General features: G+C 41.3%; 1 protein-coding gene across 2 annotated transcripts in view; it reads left to right on the top strand.

Annotated features, from left to right (window-relative positions):
- Positions 1-12,997: 12,997 nt before the first annotated feature.
- NID1 (nidogen 1) overlaps positions 12,998-22,397 on the top strand; it is a 48,040-nt gene continuing 38,640 nt past the window's right edge. Inside the window, exons 1-3 of one of the 2 annotated variants that reach the window (XM_075495948.1) lie at positions 12,998-13,241; positions 20,454-20,753; positions 21,787-22,016. In XM_075495948.1, coding sequence (XP_075352063.1) covers positions 13,038-13,241; positions 20,454-20,753; positions 21,787-22,016 — 734 coding nt within the window. In that variant the 5' untranslated portion in view covers positions 12,998-13,037. The remainder of the gene's footprint in view (positions 13,242-20,453; positions 20,754-21,786; positions 22,017-22,397) is intronic. The other variant, XM_075495947.1, reaches the window with a different exon arrangement.

Here is a 22,397-nt window from a genome sequence, read left to right as displayed (position 1 = left end):
TTAGATCAATAATTTACAGGTGATCTTCAAAGAAAAAAACAAGTTAAAATGTGCTGAATGTGCTTAATCACAGAAAGTCACTATTTACTACTTCTGGATCAAATGAAAGATTTTTTTTGCAAGTTTTCATGGACACAGGCACCCTGTCTTCCTCATGTGCAGTGGCTTACATTGTCCTTTTTTTTGTTTGAATTTTGCCCATATCCAGTGGCCAGAAATCTTGGAGGAAAAAAGATTATGATAATGCTCAATTTAACTTTTCATTACAAGCTCCTAAATAAGGTTGGTACTACAACTAAAGTGCTAATTAAGATTAGTCTGTTTGGGAAATAAATATTTTCATATAAGGTAACATAATTTATGAATCTTGTTATTAACACTAAAATTAAGTGCTCTTTCTGTGCACAAACTTTAAAGTCACTGCCCTTGCTTTTAAGATATGTGTGTGTATAGTGACTGGAGGCAGCTGGAGGCCACTTACAGAGATCATGACCTATTAGTATGTTTAGTAAAAAGGTGTATTTCTATAGATTTAACACAACAGATTTAGCAGCAGCTCCAATCAGTCCCTTTACTGCAGGTGTCTTCATGGCAGGGGCCGGAGGAGGGTGCTGTTGTTACTTTTCTGTACTAGAGCATGGTGGCACAAAACTGAGTAACGTTGTACTGGGCGAGGTACAGTGTGCCAGCGTGGGCTCCTGCGGTTCCTCTCCCAGCATGGCCTGTACAAACTCCCACCCACCACAGCCTCGGAAATCTACGAAGTAGTTAATAATGGTTGACAGTGAGCACCATCTCCAGTCTGAAAGACAGGCTGTGTTAGCTGCAGTGTGACGGGGAGAGGTGCGGGGGCAGAAAGGGAACAGCTTACTTTGAGAAAGACTCTGCAGCAGAGTGCTGCAAAAAGCTGTGTGATAGGAGTCAGTTGTTTGTCTCACTTTCAATGTGTAAGGCTTGACACATTGGCAGGCAAGAGGTTCTCATCAGTTACTGGACTCAGTCTGTCATGCTAGGTGTTTGAGTTTGAGCTCTGTTTCTATTTTGAAATATGTCTGTGGAACTGCACAACAGGGGTTTACCTCCTTTAGCATAAGCTTTGGCTGCATAGGTACATCCTTTGTGGTGAGCATTTGCTTCCCTTGTGATATTGTAGCTTCTTGGCTGTTTTCAAGCAATCCTGATGTCAACTTTGAAAAGTCACCTTTTAGAGGTTGCAAGGTACGTGGTATTAAAAGTATCACGTATTGTAGTCCACGCATGTTGAATAGCATATGCTTGGATCTTTGCTGGTTGACTTCACAGGTATGGGACCTCTGACAGGGGAAAACCTGCTGGAGCCTTCAGCTTCTGCTTTGTTGTATCTGCAGTTTGCCAGATATCCTAAAGGGAATGCTTGCAATGCCAAGAAGTCTTTAACACTCACTGAATAGAGTCTGAAGACGGAAATAAACCATTAGACACAGGAAGCAGAAGTCAGTCTTAAAAAGAAATAACTTCTAGATACACAGTTTAAGCCTCTTAGTGCCTCCTGTGTGCTGCTCTGTCTTTTTGGTTGGCACTAACTTCACCCTGTTTTTGCTTTTCAGACCAGTACCAGTGCCTTTCTTGTGCCTAGCAAGTCAGGTGTGCCTATTCCTTTCCTTTCTCTAAGCATCATTCCTTATTACTGCGTGGCAGCATTTCTCCTTTATTCAAACACAGCAGGCATTCATTTAGAGAATTCACTCATCTTAGCTAAGCATTACTGATGGTAAGAGAGATCTTCAGAAGAAGATCGAAGAAGAAGAGATCCATTTTTTTCATGCAGGGTGCCAAGACCAGCAGGATCAGCAGACCTTGGGTTTCATTTGGTAGGGTTGGGGGTGTATGCATGGTTAGGCAACAGTCCACCTCTTGCTTCTTTGCCTGCAGGATTGGATAGCCCAAGGTGTTCTCTTCTGGTTGCCATTACTATGTGATCAGCCCCCTTAAAGTGAATGGGACAGTTCGCCTGTACCAATGCTGGCAATGTCAGGGTTTATATTTGTATCATCTGACTTAAAAGAGTCAGGTTCTCTTTTTCTTTCCCACCATCCTTCTCTCATCTGACTCCTTTTTGAAATCCATTTTTTTCCCCTCCCTGGTTTATTCCTTCTCAGTTGAAAAAAGACGTAGTAAGGAGCGAGGTTACTGAAGCCAGTGGAAGTCCAGCAGGCTTTGTCTTCTCAGTTCTGGGTCTGGCCCCACCACAGCCAGGAGCAGCTGAAACCAGCTGCTTCAGATGCTGGGACAGCAACTGAGTTGTTACTTTCCTGAAGCAACACATGCAACAAATGTTTGTATCAGGAGCTGGTGGAAGGCCAGGACTTATGTAAGGTTGATAAGGGGGATTCAGACCAGAATGTGGAACATCTAATCAAAATTGTTGTCCCTGGGAAGTGAAACACATCCTGGAGAAATATGTAAGCTAATTAAGATGTTTTGGGAACAATCTGAAGCTACTAGTAGAAGTCTCATAAGAAGCACTCTCACGTGAACTGTCCTCATTATAATACTAAAAATACACCCCTTGAGCTGGAAACCCCGGCCCGAGCGGAGACTCCTCACCTTTGGGCGTGTGTAGAATATGAAAGTAATACTGTAGCTTTAAGAATAAGATGAGAACATGCAGACCAATAGAAAACTGCTTTACGTAATTACTTATGCATATGTAGAACTAGACTATATAAATACTGTACCTATATGAATGAGCAGGGTGCTAGCTTTGTGGAGCTAGCACCTAGCAGCCGATCTTGTGCAAAACTTGAAATAAACTAATACCTCGGCTCTGTGTGTGTATTGGGTGTTGCACACCAGGTAACAAACTCTGTGTGTGAGACAACAGTACCAAGAGGGATGAAGCATGTTCAGTGAAGATAGGCTCTTTGGAGATGACAAAAGTCTTGTCCTTAGACAAGGCTCAGCAATTTGGGGGGATTTCTGTTTAAGTCAGTCTGAAAAGCCTGAGAAAACTGTAGTAGACTGTAGGGAATGTTCAGAAAGCGTAGAAACTAGAAAAAGTTATCAGAGTTAGTGGCAGTGAAATAATAAGGGTACTTCTAAGTTCTTTTGTACATATAATATATATGATATTGAATATAAGGCCCAAGGTTGCAAATGCTCAAGCAGAAATGTTCCCAAGTTTTGGAGAACACTTAGATGCATGAAACATGCAGGGCATGCTGATGAATATGTGGAAATGAGCATCAGCAAACAAGAAAATTAAGTTAACTTGGCCATAGTTTGCCATGTAAAATGGACATGATGCCGTAGAAACTTTAGAGGTAAGGTGTTATTCAGGCAAGAATCATTCCAAGCAGAAGTTCCTCTCTAATTCTCCTATCTTTGTACTTTGCTGTCTTTGGATAGAGGGTTATTTGAAAAATACTGCACTGTCGGGGTGATTTACTGCTGCCGTGGTGTTAAATCGGTCTGTTTGTTTTACTTTACTCTGAAGCATACATCCTGTTTTCAAAGTGATGGCACAATTTATGGAGATCAGAAACAGCTTGCGGATATTTAAGACCAATTTTAATTCCTTCATCACACAGAATGGAAATTGTTGCAAAAGTTTTGTATCTTTCTCTGCTTACTGAATTGTATTTTGTCAGTCATATGCCCCTCCAGTAAGGCTAAATTTGGCAGCCAGCAACAGAATTCTGTGTTACATATTCACCTTAAAAAACTGACTCTTAATTTTTCCTTGTGATTTTTAATTCATTTCTGCCATGTGGTAGCCCCCTGAATATCTGAAGTTGGTGAGCTTTCCTGAGGCTTGTGAGCATTAAGAACAACTACACAGCTTCACACTCCGGATACCTAATAACTGTCTCTGTGGGTGAAACTGGCATTTGTCTTGGGAAGAAACATGATCTGCTCCACATCAGAAAGCTACATCTGGTTGTCAGGAAATCTCCACTGAGTTTCCTGTGTGTCTTCTGATTTGCCAGGTGGACAAGCTGCATTTCTTTGGTGCCTTAATTTTTCTGTCCATGAAGTGGAATAATAATAAATGTTTCTTAAATCACCAGGAAAAGTTTTGAGATTTGACAGAGTAGTAATGGAAAGTGCTGTTGAGACTATTGTACTGTGATTGTTGTATGAAAACCTGCTTTATGCTTTAGCACTGCTGCAGGGAATAAGCTGCAGAAAATAATTACATTTTGGATGAGGCAAAGTCCTGTGCTGAGTACTTAAATAACTGAATTGTATTTACTAATACGGAAGAAGCAGAGGGCAGTAGATTTCCCTCTGGAAGAACACAATGCTCTTGTTTGTTCAAATGCTGTGGCTCATTCTTCAGAAGTTAGATTCCCTCCTCAGATGATAAAAATGTAAATATCAGTACATCCACTGATGTGATGGGAACAAAAAATCAATCATTTTGTTAAAACTTAGGTCCAATGTAATACACATTTTTCCCCATTGTTTGTTTTCAATAATTGCATTTCCAAATATTTTCAGACTATATAAGCTGTGTACACATGGTGAATAGGGGTTTCTAAATGGCAATTTCGTATTGTATTTAATGGCTCCAGAGATGGGTGGGATTGCTGGATCGGATCATTGTTTTAAGGGACAAATGCATTAAATACATAAAATGCATAAATAAGAATTACTATATTTCAAGGAAAAAATTAGAGAATTAAGGACTAGATTTAGATGGTCTTATTTTGGATAATACTTTTTCTTTCTTAAGTCATTTCCTTAGGTTTACTGGCCTTACTTGTAAATAAGAATAACCCATGCTGGCAGAAATGTGCTTTGAAAGATCTGTGCTGCTGGAAAACATTCAAATGTTTTTCATGCAGGAAGTTTGAGAAAATCATAAAAGATTTGCAATTAAAGGAAAACAGACGTGGGTTTCTCTGAGAAAGAACTCAAGGAATGAGAACTGGTTAGTGAGCCGTAAAGTGGGTCAGCCTTAAGATCCCAAAAGGTTAATGAAAAGCCTCTTCTGGAAAAAGACAAGGAAGGAAACTAGGAAGAACATAACGGGTACAGAGTTAAAGGCCCTTGCGGGGAAAAGGTAAAGGAGGAGGATGTTACGGTGGGTTCAGACAGGTCAATGGAGAGAAGACATGACCATAAAGATCATTCAGGTAGGAGTCCAATAGTGATGGCAGAGCAAGAACAAGTAATTACTTGAAAAGGGGTTTGGGAACCTTTCATTTGCAAGTGTAACTTTTTCAGTTGTAACAGTCTTGCTGTCTCTCCCCCTTGAAAAGCTTATAAATACACGTCTGACTGCAGATATAGAGGTACATCTGTATTGCTAAATGAGAGAGGGCCAGGGATCTCTCTCATGCACTGGACCCCTGAATATCCAAACTGCTTAAGTGTTAGCTGATTTCCTGCCTGCTCCAAATGGTTCTTTCCAAGACAAAGCACAGGAGCAGTCTGGGGACAGTTTGCTCCAAGGACCACGCTCAAAAGGCAGTCACAAGCCAGGACCAGACTTCATTCTTGGTCCTATCTAGTCTTCCAAAGCTAGCCCAAAGGCTTTGCGACTTCAAATACCTGCACATACCCTTGTGTCACAGGCTGTGGCATGTGGCGTGTACCCTTAGTCTTGTGCTGTAACTAAACGACTGCTGGGCTGCGTAACAGTTCACTTTATTTCAGACACTGTGAACTGGGCGGGGGGGAGGGAAATTGTGTCCTAGGGCTACAGTAACCCAGCAGAGATCATGGGCTAAATGCTATGTAGTGTGGACACAGCCAGTGAGATCTAGGGGTTAGCAGTTTGGCCACAATCCAGTCCTTGCTACTTGGCCTCAGGGATCACACCCTGTCCCTCTTTTAATTGGGAGCATAGACTACACACGGAGTTTGTTCTCAGCGGCCTCTTGTAGAAAAAAAGAGAGTTCCTGCTTTTCTTGCTCCTACCCTGTCAGTTCTCCAATGAATAAGTTATTGCATCAGTCCTAGTGTTTGCAAATAATGCCTATTTTTCCCAGGGGCAACATGATTGTTTCTGTGCAGAGTTGCTTTAGCACAGGTCTTTGTGTTTTATTGTTGCTCTGTGACAAAACTGCAGTGTTACATCCTAGGCTAAAACACTAAACTGTGTTTGGGAAGAAATGAGTGGGCCACTGTTTATATTAGTCTGCAGATTCCAAGTGAAGTGAACAGCAATATAAGTCATTGGGTCAGGAAAAATAAATAGCTGTAATTCATGGAATTACTCCTGGGTTTTTGGATCTGGACTGTTTCAGGCCAGGGGAAAGTTCACAGTCTTTAGACAGTTTTTTAAAAAAGAGGAGAGAAAAATCTTTCAGCATTATAGATGCATGGTGTGTTACAGCCAACTATAGGCATTAGGTCCAACTAATTTTAAACGTAATTTATCTCCAAGCACACAAATTAGGCCTTCAGATTAAAAGTGTACAGTAGGTTCTTGAATTTATGCATGTGTAATCTAAGAATAAATGATTATATTTATAGCACCTCATAGCTGCAATTTCAACTCAAGGTACTAGAAATCTTATGAAAAATAAAGAAAAAGAAATTAAAAAAACAGTGAAAATACTAAATTATTACCGACCAGTTTTTACTAGCATTTTGTGTGGAATGATCAGCAGAATTGTCACTCCAAAATTTTGCCTGTTGGCAATGTTCTTGGAGTCTAAGATTGTGATTCAGCCATCCTCAGGCAAGCTTTTGAGAAGAAACATTTTAGCCTTTGAGCACACACCTACATCCACCCCACTCAGCGAATTACCTTAAGCTCACAAATAAATCTCAGTAACTTGTAGGAGACTTTGCTGTGTGCTGAGTGGATTCCTGAAGGCAGAAAGCCTTTGGTGTAGCTAACTTTGAACAGTTGACCAGAAGAGGTCAGGAAACACTTACATCATCTTTTTTTGGTGGAGGAATTCTCTTTCTTAGTGGACCTCGTCCAACAAAGAAGACGTTTACAAGCAACCTCATTAAAGGAAATATTAAGACCTAGTGTTCAATCCGGCCAAGCATGGACTTACATAGGGATCTTTGTTCTCCCTCTATGCAGGGCTTTCACAACTATCTCTACATGTAAAGATGAACCACAATCTAATTTTGAGACCATACAGCTAATAAGAATAGGTGTTATCTTTATTAAATATCTCTTCCCTTATCAGTCCTGTTGTAAAAACCAGTAATTAAAATTGTTGGCCTTTGTTGCACCACAGCATCATCTACCCTGCATGAAAATCAGTTTCTCTGTTTTACTCACAGCTGCTCAAGGTAATATATTCTCCTGGGTTAATTTCATTAGCTTAGGCAATGGATTCCACTTCAGAAAATAATTTTCAGAAATAAGTCTTTTTCCTTGTAAAAGACGTTATCCAATCATGATGGGGAAAAATGAGTTAAGTGTCATCTCTAAATTGTCATGATTATTTAGACTCGTTTGAGAAATCGTGTACTCTTTCTAAATGACAATTGTTGCAAGTTGTATTATTCTAGCAGGCAGAGAATCTAGGCAGGGCCTATGCTCCATGAGGCTGGGTGCTCTATAAGCACAAGGAGCAGATGTGAGATAGTAGCTTGGCTGTCACAGCAGAGACTGTGCCAATGTCTCAGACTTTATTAGCCCTTTTGAATATTTGTAGAAAAGTTGAGGCTGATCTTCTCTCATGATCATTTGTTATTGAATTTCTAGCCACCACTAGCATCAGACCAGTGCTTGGCCTCTCTTTTTCTTATTGATTGTCGTCTAGAAGCTTTGCTGCTGGACTCAATGCAACATCTTTTTTGTGTTCCATGTACAACTGAAATTCACAGTCATTGCAGTCAAAGTCTGGATCCCAAGTAAACCAGAGTACAAAATTTAGCAATGCTTTTGGTTTGGGTGCACATTCAATCTGAAGTGATGATTTAACTTGAGATGCATTAAATACCATCTCATCACCAGACTACAAGGAGATGTATTTTCCCTGTGTGTACTATCTCTGTTCTGAAATCTGACACAGTAAGATATCAGTGGGTCAGAGTAGTTATTTCTTTAGTCTCAGAGTAGACAGGAGGTAAAGGATACCTTTTTCACATCTGTCTTCCTGTCCCATTCAAATTGCTTTTCCACATGCCATTCCCATTGTTTAAAAAACAATGTTCCTTCATATTGTAATTGTTTTCTGCATATATGAGAAACTGGTCATACATTTTGTCTTCCTGTCTCCTGTGTGTTTTTTAAAAGTTTGAAGTCAGTTATTATTGTCTGTTTGGAGTCTTTTGTTGCACAAAGCTAAAACTTTTGGATAATAACAAAACACTAAGACTTGGAGTAGGTGCAGTAGTTGACTTGGAGTAGGTGCAGTAGTTGACTTGGAGTAAGTGTAGTAGTTACTGCTGTGCTGAATATTTAAATAGAAGACTAATTGTATATCTTCTTGCCATGTTACAACTCTCTTACTACAGAGAAGTCCTAGTATTCTTACTGGATTAGAGACTCCATTCTTGAAAGACAACAAACAAGCATTAGGATATAAGAAGGATATTTTGATAAAATATAAAAAAAGATAAAAAGCACCATATTTTTTATGTGGCTACATGACAGATGGGAGGATTGTAAGGCTGCTTTTTTTATCTAGCCGGTTTCCATGATGTTGATATTTTTCTGTTCCATTTTCCATCTCATTTTTCCTAAGTTATAAGCTGGGATGAAGAAAAATGTTCATGCTTCTGTATAAGCATAACTTCACTGCATAACTTCCTCCATGATAATTTTTTTCTCTCCCTTATTAATACAGTTATCAGTTCTAATAATGAGACATAGAAATAGATGAAGGTAACCCTAGAAATGTAAACAGTCTCTCCTAGCGCCAGACCTAGGAAGGGCCCGAGAGATAGTTTCTCCCATGCTTCTTGCCCTGCTCCAGACAGTTACTAATCTGTTACTGCTGTGTACCATTATATCGCAGCAGTGTATCTCTTCTGTACTGACCAGGTCATTGGCCAAGTGTTAACACATCCTCATTCTTGCCCAGCTGTTCTCCAGAACAGGATATGAGTTCCCAAGGAGCTTGTCCTTTTTGTTGCCCTGTGAGATCTCCGCATGAGAGAAAAAGAAGGGATTCTACAATCTTCTGTACCCTGCACTAATGCAGAGGGCAAGATACAATATTGCCCTTCATGTGCATCTCTTCTCAAGAGCATCTGACAGCGCTTCAAAATTAGTCTCTTTCTGTAGAGAGTTCTGCTGCAAATTACACTTTTTTTGAAGTTGTTCCTGAGTCTTGTGACCTCCATAGTGATACAGGCTCATGTAAAGTTACAGAGGGAATCTCATCATGTTCCACTCTAATGAACAATGAACATTAAGTTCCAAGACACTGATTTAAATTTATGATGCTCACTCCATGATCTTCCTGCAAGCCGTGCCTTTGCTTGTGACCCTCTGATTCCCATGACCTTGTCTCTCTAAAAAATGCTTCTTCTCAGCAGACTTCAGTCCTATTCTTTCCTGTCGTTATCCCAAATGCTCAGTTCTCTCCAGTTTATTACCATGTGGTTACTCTGTCCTTTGATGATCCATCCACTAGAATGTTTTGTCATCTTTGGACAGCAGAAGATCATCATGAGGGGCCCAGGGCATTACTTTCCTTCTTGCAGTCATGCCAGCAAAGGGGACACTAACTCCTTTTTCTCTGTTAATACAACCTGGGGAGGAGCTTGAGAAGGTCAGGAGAGTTACAGTATCTGCAATCCCCTTTTCCAAATTTCCTCACGTGTAGGCAGTGGAAGTTTTCAAATATATGTGTGTGTATACCTGTGAGCTATTCTAGTACCATATGAACATAGAAACTCAGGTCAAAATCTGCTGGGCTGTCTCGTCCCATGATCAAATACAGAATTATTCCTTAAGGTCTGTTGTTTAGTAATCTGACCAACCCAGTGTTGGACCACTCAAAGCTTTCTGTCATTCTGCTTCCACTATGCCTAATCTATGATTTTTCTGGAAATAGACCCCATGGTAAGGAAGCATTTTCTGATACTTGGTTTCGTGGCTTCTTTTAGTTATTTTGATCTCCTAGTTATCTGTAGTCCTCAAACTCACCCATATAATTCCTCCTTCTGGTTTGGTAGCACTCTTCAGATATTTGAATTGAAGACATTCCACGTCTTTGACGGAAGATGTTAATCAAATCTCCTCCCCATTATCATTTAGCCAAGTACACATGTTCGTCTCTTTAACAATTCCTTGTACGTCACTCCCTCTGGTCCTTTGATCTTTTTTATTGTTTCACCCTGAATTCTTTCCAGTGGTGAATTTTCTGTGAGATCTGTGATCTCACAAGCAATCTCTGGAAAAGCAGTGTCATTATATCCCTTTAGAAAATGTCACTTACCTCCTTGTAACACAATAAAACCTGCTCATTTGTTGTACAGGATGTCAGTGGCTGCTCTGGGGATGCTGTTGCTTTGTAAACTGCTGTCATATCTGATCTATGATCCGTTGAGGGTCTGCTTGGCATTTACTAGCTATTTACTGTTCTGGAAGATTTTTCTCGAGGGTGTGTTTAGGTGGTGATATTCCAGTTTGCATCTGAATACATTTCTTCCCTTCTTAAATCTCATTGAAGTCTTTTACGTTCTCCATTCTGGTTGGTGTTAGCAATTAATATCTCCCAATTAATTACATCGTATGTAAGCATGCTTTTCCATCCCCTTTTCAGGTCATTATTGAAGATGCTAGAAAGGACAACTGAAAATTTTTTTTTTTAGTCTTAGGAACTAACAATTCTCATTACTCCTCACAGTGGGAGCTGCATACGAGGTAAACTTATTCAACTACAACAGAAACACTGCAATCCTCTTAAGGTAAAAATAGACTAAACAATCACAATATACTGACTAATGGACAAAGGATTTACCATAACGTGGCTATTACTCTGTGTTTTAAACATGCAGATGTAGGTATTTAACTCTTCAGCCTTCATATCAGTTTCAAATTTACTACAGTAAGTTTCTGGCTTCCCAGTGGTCCTCATCCTCGAAATTCTGCACATACTACTAGGAAATCACGTGGATCTGACAGAAAAATGTTACCCTCTCAGAGTTTTCTTCTTGTTGTGCTTATATCTTCCTCTCATTGAGGTTGACTTTTGTATTGAGGGAAAATGTGTCTATGGAAAGCTTCAAGCCTAACAGTTCAAGCTGAACATAAACTGTTTGGGAATGTTGTGAATGTATATATGGTTTTTTTGTTGTGAATGTGTATATGGGGTTCTGGAGGTGTTATGTGGTTTAATTTAGGCTTTCTCTTTGCTATAGAGCTGCATTGCCCAGGCACATCTTGCCTTTAGGTTCTGCAGGTTTGGAAATAGGCTTATGCTGGGGAGGGCAGGTTGTAATGGGAGGATGATTTTGTGGTGAAGGCAGTTGGTAGTATTCCAGTGTAGGCATTTAATGTGGGTAAGAAGTTACAGTTTGCTTAACTGTTTGTAGTTTAAGTATCCATTTGTGAAATGAGGAGAAAGATACCTCCGCTGGGTGTCTTGAGGTATCTTTGTGCTCAGATATGGTGGTGATGCAGCCAAGAGACTACTTTTGTAGCAGTGGTTAGCCAGATATCCCTGAATCCACCAGTTACTGTCTTACGGGCTCTGAAAATACGGAGGGAAGTTGCAGGTGAAAGTACAGCAAGAACTGAACTGTGCGGAGAGAAGACTTGACTTCCTCCCAGACCACTGCGCTACTTGTCTCAGTGGCTGTTTTCACTGAAATATAGGAGTCAATTGCAAATAGTTGCTAGTGATAATAACAGTGATTAGATATACAGATGTGTTTCTCTCTTTTAGGTAGGTGTGGTTATAGCTCTACCCTGGAACGTCTTGTGCTCTTGCAATTTGCCGAATGCAAAATTACGTTTTCTTACAAAAAAAATGATCAGGTGTTTAAAGAAAAGTAAAAAGCCATGTGAAAAGCATGTGGGTAGCATTTCAGCTGCCTTCCCTCAGGTGATTTTCTGCTATAAACATTCTGTGGAAATATCATGGTATACACTTTACTGGACAAGATTTAATCCTTAAACACTGCTGTCTCCACTTGGAAGCTTTAGGAAAAATATATTATATATACCCATTCTTCAGTTGCTTCTGAGCATTTCTTGGGAGCAGGACTAGGCTATAAAACAAGAAGACATAGTCAGAAAGAATGTACTCAGACATCCCGTATTTCTTTTCTATGTATCTCATATCATCAGTGAGTTTTCATTTACAGATTTTTTTTTTAGTTTTATTTTACAATCAGACGGAGCTCTGACATTGATGGTGTTGATTTATGAAACACATTCCAGTGTATTTCTTCATTTCCTCCTGATAATAAGCACCTGGTGTCAAAATTATTTCAGCAGACAGCACAGGGATTCGTGGTTTTGTTTCACGTTGATTTTGGTACTTTCTTGCAGTGCATTAGCCGTTGGCATACTGGTGGAAGATACTGCAGCTGCTGGCGTAACTTTGAGTCCGCATTTCCCGAACTGGCGCAGAAACCCCACCGGTCCTGGGGGAGAGCCGCGGCTTTGACAGCATCTGTCGGATGCCTACAGCCCCGCGCCCATTTACCTTCCCGAGTTCCTCGCCCCACAAGCCACACGGTCTGATCCCGAAAGCGGTTGAGTCTCGCCAGCCCAGCGCCTCCAGAGCGCTCCCGAGAGACGGCCCCCCGTGCCGGCGCTAACGCCGCTTTGCTCTCGCAAGCTCAGAGGCGGCGGGCGAAGCCGCGAGCCCCCCTCGCTCTGCCCCCGCCCCGGGCTGTGGGAGCGGGCCCCAAGGGGTCCCGGCGGCGGGCGAAGCCCCGAGCCCCCCTCGCTCTGCCCCCGCCCCGGGCTGTGGGAGCGGGCCCTAGGGGGTCCCGGCGGCGGGCGGGGCCGTGCCGGGGGCGCCCCGGGGGCGGTGGGTCCCGCCCGCCCCCTCGGCCCCCGCGCAGCCATTGGCCGCGGCGCCGCGCCCCCGCCCGCCGGCCCGGCCCGGCCGCCCCCTCGCTGCCCGCGCTTATAGCGGCGGGACGGCGCCGCCGCGCCGGGAGCCGCCGGGATGCGCGCCGCGCGGAGCTGCCCGCGCTGGGCGCTGCTGGCCCTGGCGCTGCCCCTGGCGCTGCCCGCCGAGCGGCTGTCGCTGCTGCCGCACGGCGAGGAGCGCGGGGATGCCGCGCTGGAGCCCGGGGACGATGCGCGGTCGGCGGCGCTGGAGCTGAGCACGGCGCTGCGCTTCTACGGCGCCGCCGTCCGCTCTCTCTACGTGAGTGTGGGGCCGGAAGGGCGCGGAGCCCCGCTCCGGCTGCCGGAGGGTGGGAAGGGCTGTTGGGGGCTGGCCGGGGGGCTTGTCGCCTCTTGCCGTGGTGCTGCCTGGCTTTGCGTTGGTGCGTGGTGCTGCTTGTTGGGCTTCACGTGGGTTGTGTGAGCGCCGTGGTCAGGGGTCGGTCCAAAGAGCTTAATTGTTCCAGTTGTGTTCAGTTAGGTATCAGGCCGTGTTAATTCCCTTCTCACGCTGGCTGTTGCTGGTTCTTTGCGAGGCACGCAGTCTGTGGAGGGAATGCCACCGACAGTAGGAGGGTAAGAGAATGTAATCGGTTATCCAGAGTGAACACCATCCCTGGGCGTTTTCTGTGCTCCCGTGTAGGGTGTATGTCCAGCTAAGAAACATCCTTGTCGTGGTCTGTGCTTTGTGTGCTTCAGCATGCCGAAGTCACAAAACTGAAACTATGAGTGTCTAGCCAGCAGCCTGACACGTCCAAGACTTGCACCTCTTAGTACTGAGAGTGCTGTTCTGCCCCTTTATGTCTTGGGCATTCTCAGATGTTCATTGCTCAAGGGTCTCTTGGGTAGGGGAAATACTATCCGGAGCAGTTGCAGGCTTTGGGCTGCAGGCAGACCTCTGCCATGTGTGCATGCCTCATAGCAGAATCTGCATCCCAGAGTTGTGTGTGCATGTTTATGGAGGTATTGGTATATGAAGGTGGGATTGAAAGCAGATTGTCTGGAGCAGAGCTGCTCAAAAGTAGCCAGAAAAAAATGTTAGAAATGGCAGCATGTCTTCAGAACACTGAAAGAGTACTGGCTGTTTTATCATTGCCTCTTTTCCCCTGAAGCTGCATCTAGGCTGGCAGCTGAAGATGATAACTAGCATATTTAGAAAAGTCTTAGTAGGGAAGAGCCAGTGCGTATAGTGCATTAATCTGATCAAGTTAAAACCCAGCTCCCTGTCCAGATAAACCAATGTGCTTTAGCACCATGGGTCTAAGACACAACTTTGGGTACTAATCTACATGGAGACATTTGGGAAACTAGACCTCTATGTGGCCGCAGTCATTCAAAATTTGATGTAGTTCCCATTACTTGAATCCATTTTGTGGGTATTCACTGAAGATTTCATCATTGCATTACACTGAATTATATTAGTGCTGCCACTTGAGTTGTGCTCTTTTTCATTGTCCACGCTTGCCCCTACCTAGATAAATCCTCAAATCACATCTGAAATCCAAAATTTTGAGGGATTCAAGTTATGCCTGTGTGGAAAATGGATGAAACTGATGCTGGCAGTAAAGACGAATTCACAAGTATTAAGTGGAGTTCAGACTTCAGTTTGACCCTTAGTTCATTGTCTTGTCTTCCATACTCTGAGTTTGGTCACTGATTAGCCAACCCAAGTAAAAAATACACTTTCTGAAGCACAGACGTATTCTTGAAAGATAGCAGGCTGTGTATCCAGTCACTGGGAAGCAAAGATAACAAGTAACATATCAGATAAGTGACAGAAAAGGGACAGAGTTTTCAAAGAGCAGTAAATTGGTTAACAACACTAGGTTTCTTTAGTTTAATGATGTTGTTACTTGTCCATGCCATAAAACAGGAACAGTTCTAGTTAGTTTTTGTCTGGAAGAATACCCATATAGAGGCTATTCCAGAATCACTTTTAGAGCTCTTGCAACATGATTACTCAGTACTGAGGATGGGTGATTTTAATATGGGCAAAGTCTGATAATGAATAGTATTTCAGTATCAGTCTACATAGTATGCAGAGGCTTTTAACTTGCACTTAATCTGTCACAAGTATTGCAAAACAGAAGCACAGTACAACCTGTATGGAAGTAGGGAAAGGAGAAGTATACTTGTTAAGGAAAGGTATTGAGCAGTCTTAAATGTACCTTCACAATACACGGTATTATCATACATTGGCAGTGAGTACTTATTAAGCTCAATGATGTTATTCCGTAAGCAGAATTTACCAAAGTATTGCTAGTTGATAGTAAATATTATCAAGCTGATACAATTGACATGTGGTATTGGTAGAAATACATCATAATACTTAAAGGTTCCTGGATCAGATTTTGAGTTGTTGTGATGAAATACGTCTTTCTGTATGGTTCATCAGGGTAATGTGATAACCTTATCTTAATTTTTGAGTGCTTGATTTTTGCAAGTTTTGCCTTCAATCAGTTGAAAATTTATGTGAGTTCTCTGGTTTTTCCAACAGTTGAGAAGCTGACTTGCTTGAGTTAGCTCTACACATGAATAAAAAGGCAAGGAGTTCTGAGTAACGATTGTTTAGTATCAACTTGTCATAAAATCCCTGGCAACAAAACTTTTTTTCTTTTCATAGACAGAAGAGAGAACTTCTGTTTACTATAAGTGGAAACAGACTTTCACATACTGTAATCTTCAATATGGTGTTTTCCTGTGCAAGGTTTATAACATTAAATCCTATCACTAACCCATACTGATCTATTTGTTTTAACAGCACACTTTTATTAAGGCTTTTTCAGTTTACACTAGGGCTCACTGATGTTGAAAAGCTAAAGGATTAGGGATTACTTCCTTTTAGGGAAGAATCAGAGTCCTTTAAGGCAAGCTTGGATCAATTTGTTAATCATTACTTTTATTAACTTTCTAAATTAATAGTTGGTCATGTTTATATGAGAAAATTTTGCTGCTTTAAGTCAAATGGCACTTCATTATACAAATAAATTCATTTTTTCTAAACTCTCTTACTCAGAAATATTCAAGTCCTCGAAATGCCTAGTAACTGAACAGGGAAAAATGCCTCATTTGTTTGAAAATTTAATTTTTGTTATACACACATGGATACACTTTTTCTTTAAACAGAAGTACTTCATTACTTTATACTTCTCCTCACTTGATTTTTCTGGGTGGACCTATAATAGAGTGTGTGTGATTTGTTCTGCTACAAACCACGAATATATGCTAACTATGTGTGTAATCCAGAAGTTTAACATGCTAAAAATACTTCTGTGTTAGCTCCTGTCAAGTTAAATAGTATTATACCCTAAAAGGAAAGATGTACAGTACAGCTGGTCTTCAGACAACGCCCACCTGAGGCCTTATTTTTTTCCCTTTCCCTTTTGACAGGAATACTTTAATGAAATCCAGTACTCACCCTGACTTACTTCTCTTTATTTTGGGGTTCATACTTTAACCTATCTGTGTGACCTTAAAAGGAACAGGGTAAAGTTAAATCATACTATTCACTATCTTTGTCAATATAAAGGTATTGTTAAATGTGAAAACTAAAAACGTTTTTTCAGTAATGATGAATGTTCTTTCTCTACGCTAAAAAACTCTTTGCAAAGTGAGAAGTTTGTGTGTTTATTTTCATTTAATGGCTTGCAAATGTTTTCTGGGTGATAGAGTACTTGCAACCAAACATTCCCTTAACATTTAAAACTGAACTCTCTCATTTATAAACTACAAACAAATGGAAATGGGGTTGGCATTTTTGCATCTCCTTAATAACTTGTGGCATTTAAGTTTTTAGCAAGATAGGAAACGAATGGTCAGAAGCATGCCCCTAGTAGGTAAAAAGAGGAAGGCCAAATGTTAGGTCCTTTATTCTGGTCTCTACTTTGTTGTGTAGTATTAACTAGTCCTGATTGTATTTTCTCTTATGGTTATTTTAATCTCTGCCATAAATGGGGGACCATGCAGCCGCAAAGTCTGCACACACTAAATCTGATGAAGAGCATGGAATTTGTTTAAAATACTTCAAACACCAGTCATCTCCCACAAGCAGTTTTAGCGTGGGAGTAGGGGTGCTTGTGTACAAAAAGTGTAAGCAAGGAGAAGGAAGGGAAAAGCTTTTAATTTACTCTAAATGTATTACTTTAAAGATGGAGTGGATCTCCTTGCTAAAATGTCTTAATGCCCACCATCTTCCCTACTGTAATCCAGTGGTATAGTGTAATTGGTGGCTTTTAATTTTTAGGGTTTTCCTTTGCTTTACAGGGATACAAGGCATTTTCTAGTGTACAGATGTTACAGAAGTTCTGGGAACCTTTCTGGACTAGATCTCTGTTGCATGTCTGCCTGCAATTGCAGGGACTAGACTGGGGTAACCCATGCTGTCTTTTTTGTTCTGTATTCCTAAAATTCATAGTTCACCTTAGGATCTGCGTCCACTGTTAAGTCACAAATGATTAGAGGAAAAACAATCACAATATTCAGCTTCTCCTCCCCCTTTCTAACATGACCTGCATTCCCATCATGCTTGTGCAGATTATATACTGCTTATATATCTTAGATATACTGTTCATGCATAAAGCCAACTTCCCATTTTTTACATGATCTTAACTTTTTTAGTATTTTTCACTGTAGCAGCTAATGAAATTGTACATCTGCAGACAATACAGCCAGCATATGCCAAGCCATTTTTAAAGTAAATTCTGATATACCGTGTGAACTGTTTGCTAAGTTTAGCTAATGGTTCATGCTAACTGTTATCCAGTTATATACCAAGCTGACTGACCACTAGCCTGTGGCAGGGGTCATGCTTTGACCTCCTGGTTAGCCAAAGAAGGGTTCAAGGTAGAGGTGTGTGCTATATGTGACGGGGTGATTTGTAGCACAAGTTCCCGTACTATACTTTTTCTGATTCGCTATATGTAGCGGTGTAATGGTGGTCCAGATTTTAAAGGATGTTGCCAGTACATATGTAGCCAACATCCTGGATGGGCTTGCACAGCCCACAATTTCTCTGTGTCTTGAAGAATATATGTAGTACTGGCCTCCTTGTTTCCAAATGTATATAGTAGGAAAGGGGAAGAAAAATTTAGAGACAATGAGAATGAACAGAGACAGGGAACAGCTCTTATGCAGGGAGTACATGAATAGGCTGGGGGGGGGGTCTTCATTCTGGAGAAGAAATTACACAGGGGGAGAGACTGGGCAGGATTTGACTGTATGTCCCAATACAAAAACTAGGGGCCATCAAATGAAGCTGGGAGCCAGACTGAAAACAAACAAAAGTAGGAGAGATCTCAGGGTATGAGTCACAGATCTGTAGATTTCCTTTTTAAGGGATTTTGTGGATGCATAAAGTTTATATGAGTTGAAGGGAAGACTCAACAAATACATGAAGGAGATCCACTGAGGATGAACAAATAGTCAAACCACAGGGAATCCCTTGAGCTGACTGTGGTCAGAGGCTGGTTGGAGGAGTACATGCATGTCTTTCTCTTGTTCTGCTGAATCCGTAAGCTACCAGGTATGGTTGGGGACAGGCAACTGGGCTAGATGGCCTTGCAGTCTGAGTCATGGCGGCCATTCCGACCCTCTTCCAAGCATTCATAAAGATTGTGAACGTTGTGTAACGTCTTGACCACGTGAAAAGATCCAGCAGCAGTTTGTTCTTCTTGGACTCCCCAAGAATCCCTGTGAGTGAGATAAATCTGTGAGAGATTGTAGTTTTAGTTTCATGGCTTGTGGTGCCAGTTTTGGGACCTCTGTCCCTTTCTGAGTCATTTGTGTGTGTGGCTGCAGCTCTGGAGTGGTGAGTGCCTGGCTGCCTGCAGGTAGTCAGATGTGTCCTATTATCAGGTAGTCAAACACTTGGAAATACATTTGTATGTGTCTGATTTCATACAGTGCCATACACATCTGGAAGAAGGGCCTGGGACAAAAAGCTGTGTGTGAGCAGTTTATGCACTGCCTCAAGGCCTGACACCTGTAGTCTTGCTTGCTGCTTTTCTGTGTGTGAGTCAGCTCTGGTTTGCCAAGGGAGTTTGGCTGTCACACTTGGACATGCCCTAGCATCTACCTGTATGTATGTATATATGTATTTGTTTATTTCATTTTTAGAGGTGGTTCTCTGTGAGTCATCATCTCACTGACCAGTTAAATCTCGCTGAGCCAGTATGTATGCATTTTCAGACCAAGAGTTTGTTATATATGTTAACACTTATTTTTCTTTCAAGTAATAGAGCCAGTTTTCCATAGGACTCTGTCAGGGCACTCTGCTGTAAGGAAATTTACAGGGTGGCCTGTATCTGCTATAGAAATTCTGTCTCCTAGCCTCTATAGCCTCTGGTATAGGAGCTGTACTCACAGCATATCTTAAGAGTGAGCAGCAGCTTGTTGCAGCCAACCTTGCACAGTAGCAGAGAAGTTCCTAGCAGGATGGTTGTAGTGAAGTGAAAATTAGAGCAGTCCTGCCCAGGCAAAGAGAAATCTGTACATCTTCCCAGAAGACTTTCACCCAAGCTATTACAATATTTAAGCATGGAGCAGTTTTTTGAGTGGGCATCTATGTGTAGATTAGTTCTTTGCTCAGCAGTTCTATCAGCTTCTGAGGCACTGCTGTAGTAGGACAGAAAGCTCAACTGACCCACTTGCATCCTGACTCCCTAACCAGGTTTTCATGGGAATGACATAGCCTGTTGTGTCATGACTTAGGTGTGTGTGTGAGACAAGACAGAGCTGTTCGGTTTCTCCTCCTCCCCCCAACCCCCCCTTTTTTTTTTTTCCCATCAACAGCAGACTTTCTTAGGAATGGGCAGCTTTCTAAACTGTCCAGATTAAGCATCCTCCTCTGCCTTCATGGTAGAAGTCCAGATTCCCAGGGGGTATGCTATGACTTTGACACAGCTTCTCTGTAGTCCACTCTGCTTTACACCAGGTAAGAATCTAGCTTGCTGGTTAACTGAAAAAGTAACCGTTGCAAGTACGTGCTTCATCCTTACCATCCCCACTCATGCTGTTGTAAAACTGCTCTTCAGGAGAGTAAGAGCTGAAAGTAAGAAGAGCTTTTGGCCATCTGGGAGAGTCTGTTCACGATTCTTGACAGACTCACAGAGGGGTTGTACTGGGTCTTGGTCTGAGAAGGACTTGGAAACTCATGAAATGTGGTGGTTATGTATATCTTTGTTAGAAGAGTCACTAAGTGTCTGAACTTTAAATAGCTAAAATCTTTATCTAGGGAAAAAAAGGTTGGTCTGTCCGTAAAGTAGACTTCTGGTTTTTGGCAACTGAAATCCCAGGGCTCCTGACATGGGATACAAAATGAAAACTCCAAAAAATTCAATTACTTCAGAAATACAAGACTGACTTTTGACTCAGTTTCTTTTGGAAATGCGATGACAATACTGTGATCTAGATCACATAGGTGTGGGAGACAGCCATATGAACAGCATCTATCTTATAATTTCCAACTTTTTATTAGGTTGCCACTAATGGGATTATTGCAGTGAATGAACCTTCAAGTGAAGAAAAATATCTCGGTCAATTTCCAGTCAGTTTTGGGGCTATTGCTCCTTTTATGGCTGACCTGGACACAACAGATGGACATGGAAATGTGTATTACAGAGAAGATTCGTCCTCAGATGTCTTGCAGCTTGCATCAGACTATATCAAAAGAGGTTTTCCTGAGACTACTTTTGATCCCAGCAGTGTTGTCATTGTTACCTGGAAGCTCGTGGCTCCTTACCAGGCACCGGGAGAAGATCATGCTTTGGAAGAAAAGGTGAATGTTAATCAGAGCTTTAAGACATGTTGGACACATGTTCAGCTGAAGTGTAACGCTGTAACCTGTTGTTTTGAAGGCTTGAATTCCTTTGTGTTTAAATGAATCCTGTACAGTTAAGAGTGTATTTTGTTGTTGAAAAGGCTGTAGCAAAATAGGAGTTTCCAGAACTTTTACTTGATTTTTATTTTACAGTATTTTATTCATTCAAAAGAAAACGATTGAATCTACATAGCTGATTTCTTTGTATTTCCTGATAACTTTTACTTTGAATGTTAAGTGTGATGTGGTGATAACTGAAATAGTAGGATATCTTGCCCTCCATCTGTGCAATATAATCCAGTTAGCTTGCATTTTTCAACAGACTCTTAAAGTCATTTTGATATCAAACTATCTAAAATCTGATAGATATATGGACTAATAGGAACTTCAGACTGTGAATCCCTCCTTTTGGACAGATGACATTGCATTCACAAAAAGGTCATGCTTTGTAGCTAGTATTGAATGAAGAAGCAGTTAGAGGTTATTTTTTGTATTAGTTGCAAACCATTTTGCCTTTTTAGACTGTGTTAGGTACTATCTTGCAAAGATACGTAACGTTATGCACCATAACTATCCCAGCTGATGAGCCTGCTCACAGTGTATAAAGTTGAGAACTTTACCACAATTTATCGAATCTTATTTTACCAAAGATTAATTTGTCTAGCACATCACTTTTTATTTTAAGGAGATGATAATAGCATCCTGTGCATGTTACAGAACTTAGAATTTTTGTGTTTTAGGTAACCTCTGGCTATTTCATAACAGATTAACTTACTTTTGATAATGCTTTCTTTTTAATGTTTATGCACGCTAAAGCTAAAACTGCCTTAGCAAAACATAAGCTTGTGTAATATTGATTTCTCCCAGGAAATACATGACATGTTATGTGTGATGGAAATTCTGATTTTGACTTTGTGTTTAAAAAATGTTATTCTGTTGTCTATCTTGATTATTTTTCCATGAGTAAATGGATGCTAAATTTTTTCCACAGAGAAACACATTCCAGGCTGTTTTAGCTTCTTCTGACTCCAGTTCCTATGCTATTTTCCTTTATCCAGAAGATAGTTTGGAGTTCTATAGTACATACTCCAAGAATGATGATGGAAAGATTCCTGCTATGGTTGGCTTTAGTCAAGCCTCTACAAACTACTACTTTTGGGAAAAACCAGGATCCTACAATGTCATTGCTAATGATGAAGACAGCATTAGAAACCTGCACAAGTATGCTTTTTTGTTTGTTTAAACTCCTCAAGAAAATGTCAAGGAGTTCCATGTTTTTCTTAATTGTAGCATGAGTCAATGAGAAATAATAAGATCCCATTAGCCATTGCATGAGAAATTGCAAAGTCTGCCACTGATAAATATCCACCCTGTTGAGGACTATAAGGACCTTGGTCTAATTTGTCAAAAGTCCATAGTTCCATTGTCACTGGTAGGAGCTGCTGTATACTTAGCCCTCCTAAAAATAGGACCACGTCAGACTTTAACTCTTTATAGTCTATCCTGGGCAGTCTTGTTTTGAAAGAAAAAGTGAAGAAGGAGGACAGGGAATGAGTAAGAAGGTTCTAGTAAGTGTTAGCAAGGTCTTTGTGGCCCGAATAT

The sequence above is a fragment of the Mycteria americana genome, chromosome 3 (assembly GCF_035582795.1).
Source record: "Mycteria americana isolate JAX WOST 10 ecotype Jacksonville Zoo and Gardens chromosome 3, USCA_MyAme_1.0, whole genome shotgun sequence".
Taxonomy (NCBI): Eukaryota; Metazoa; Chordata; class Aves; order Ciconiiformes; family Ciconiidae; genus Mycteria; species Mycteria americana.
Note: the sequence above shows the minus strand (reverse complement) of the source record. Positions and strands in the feature narration are given on the sequence as shown.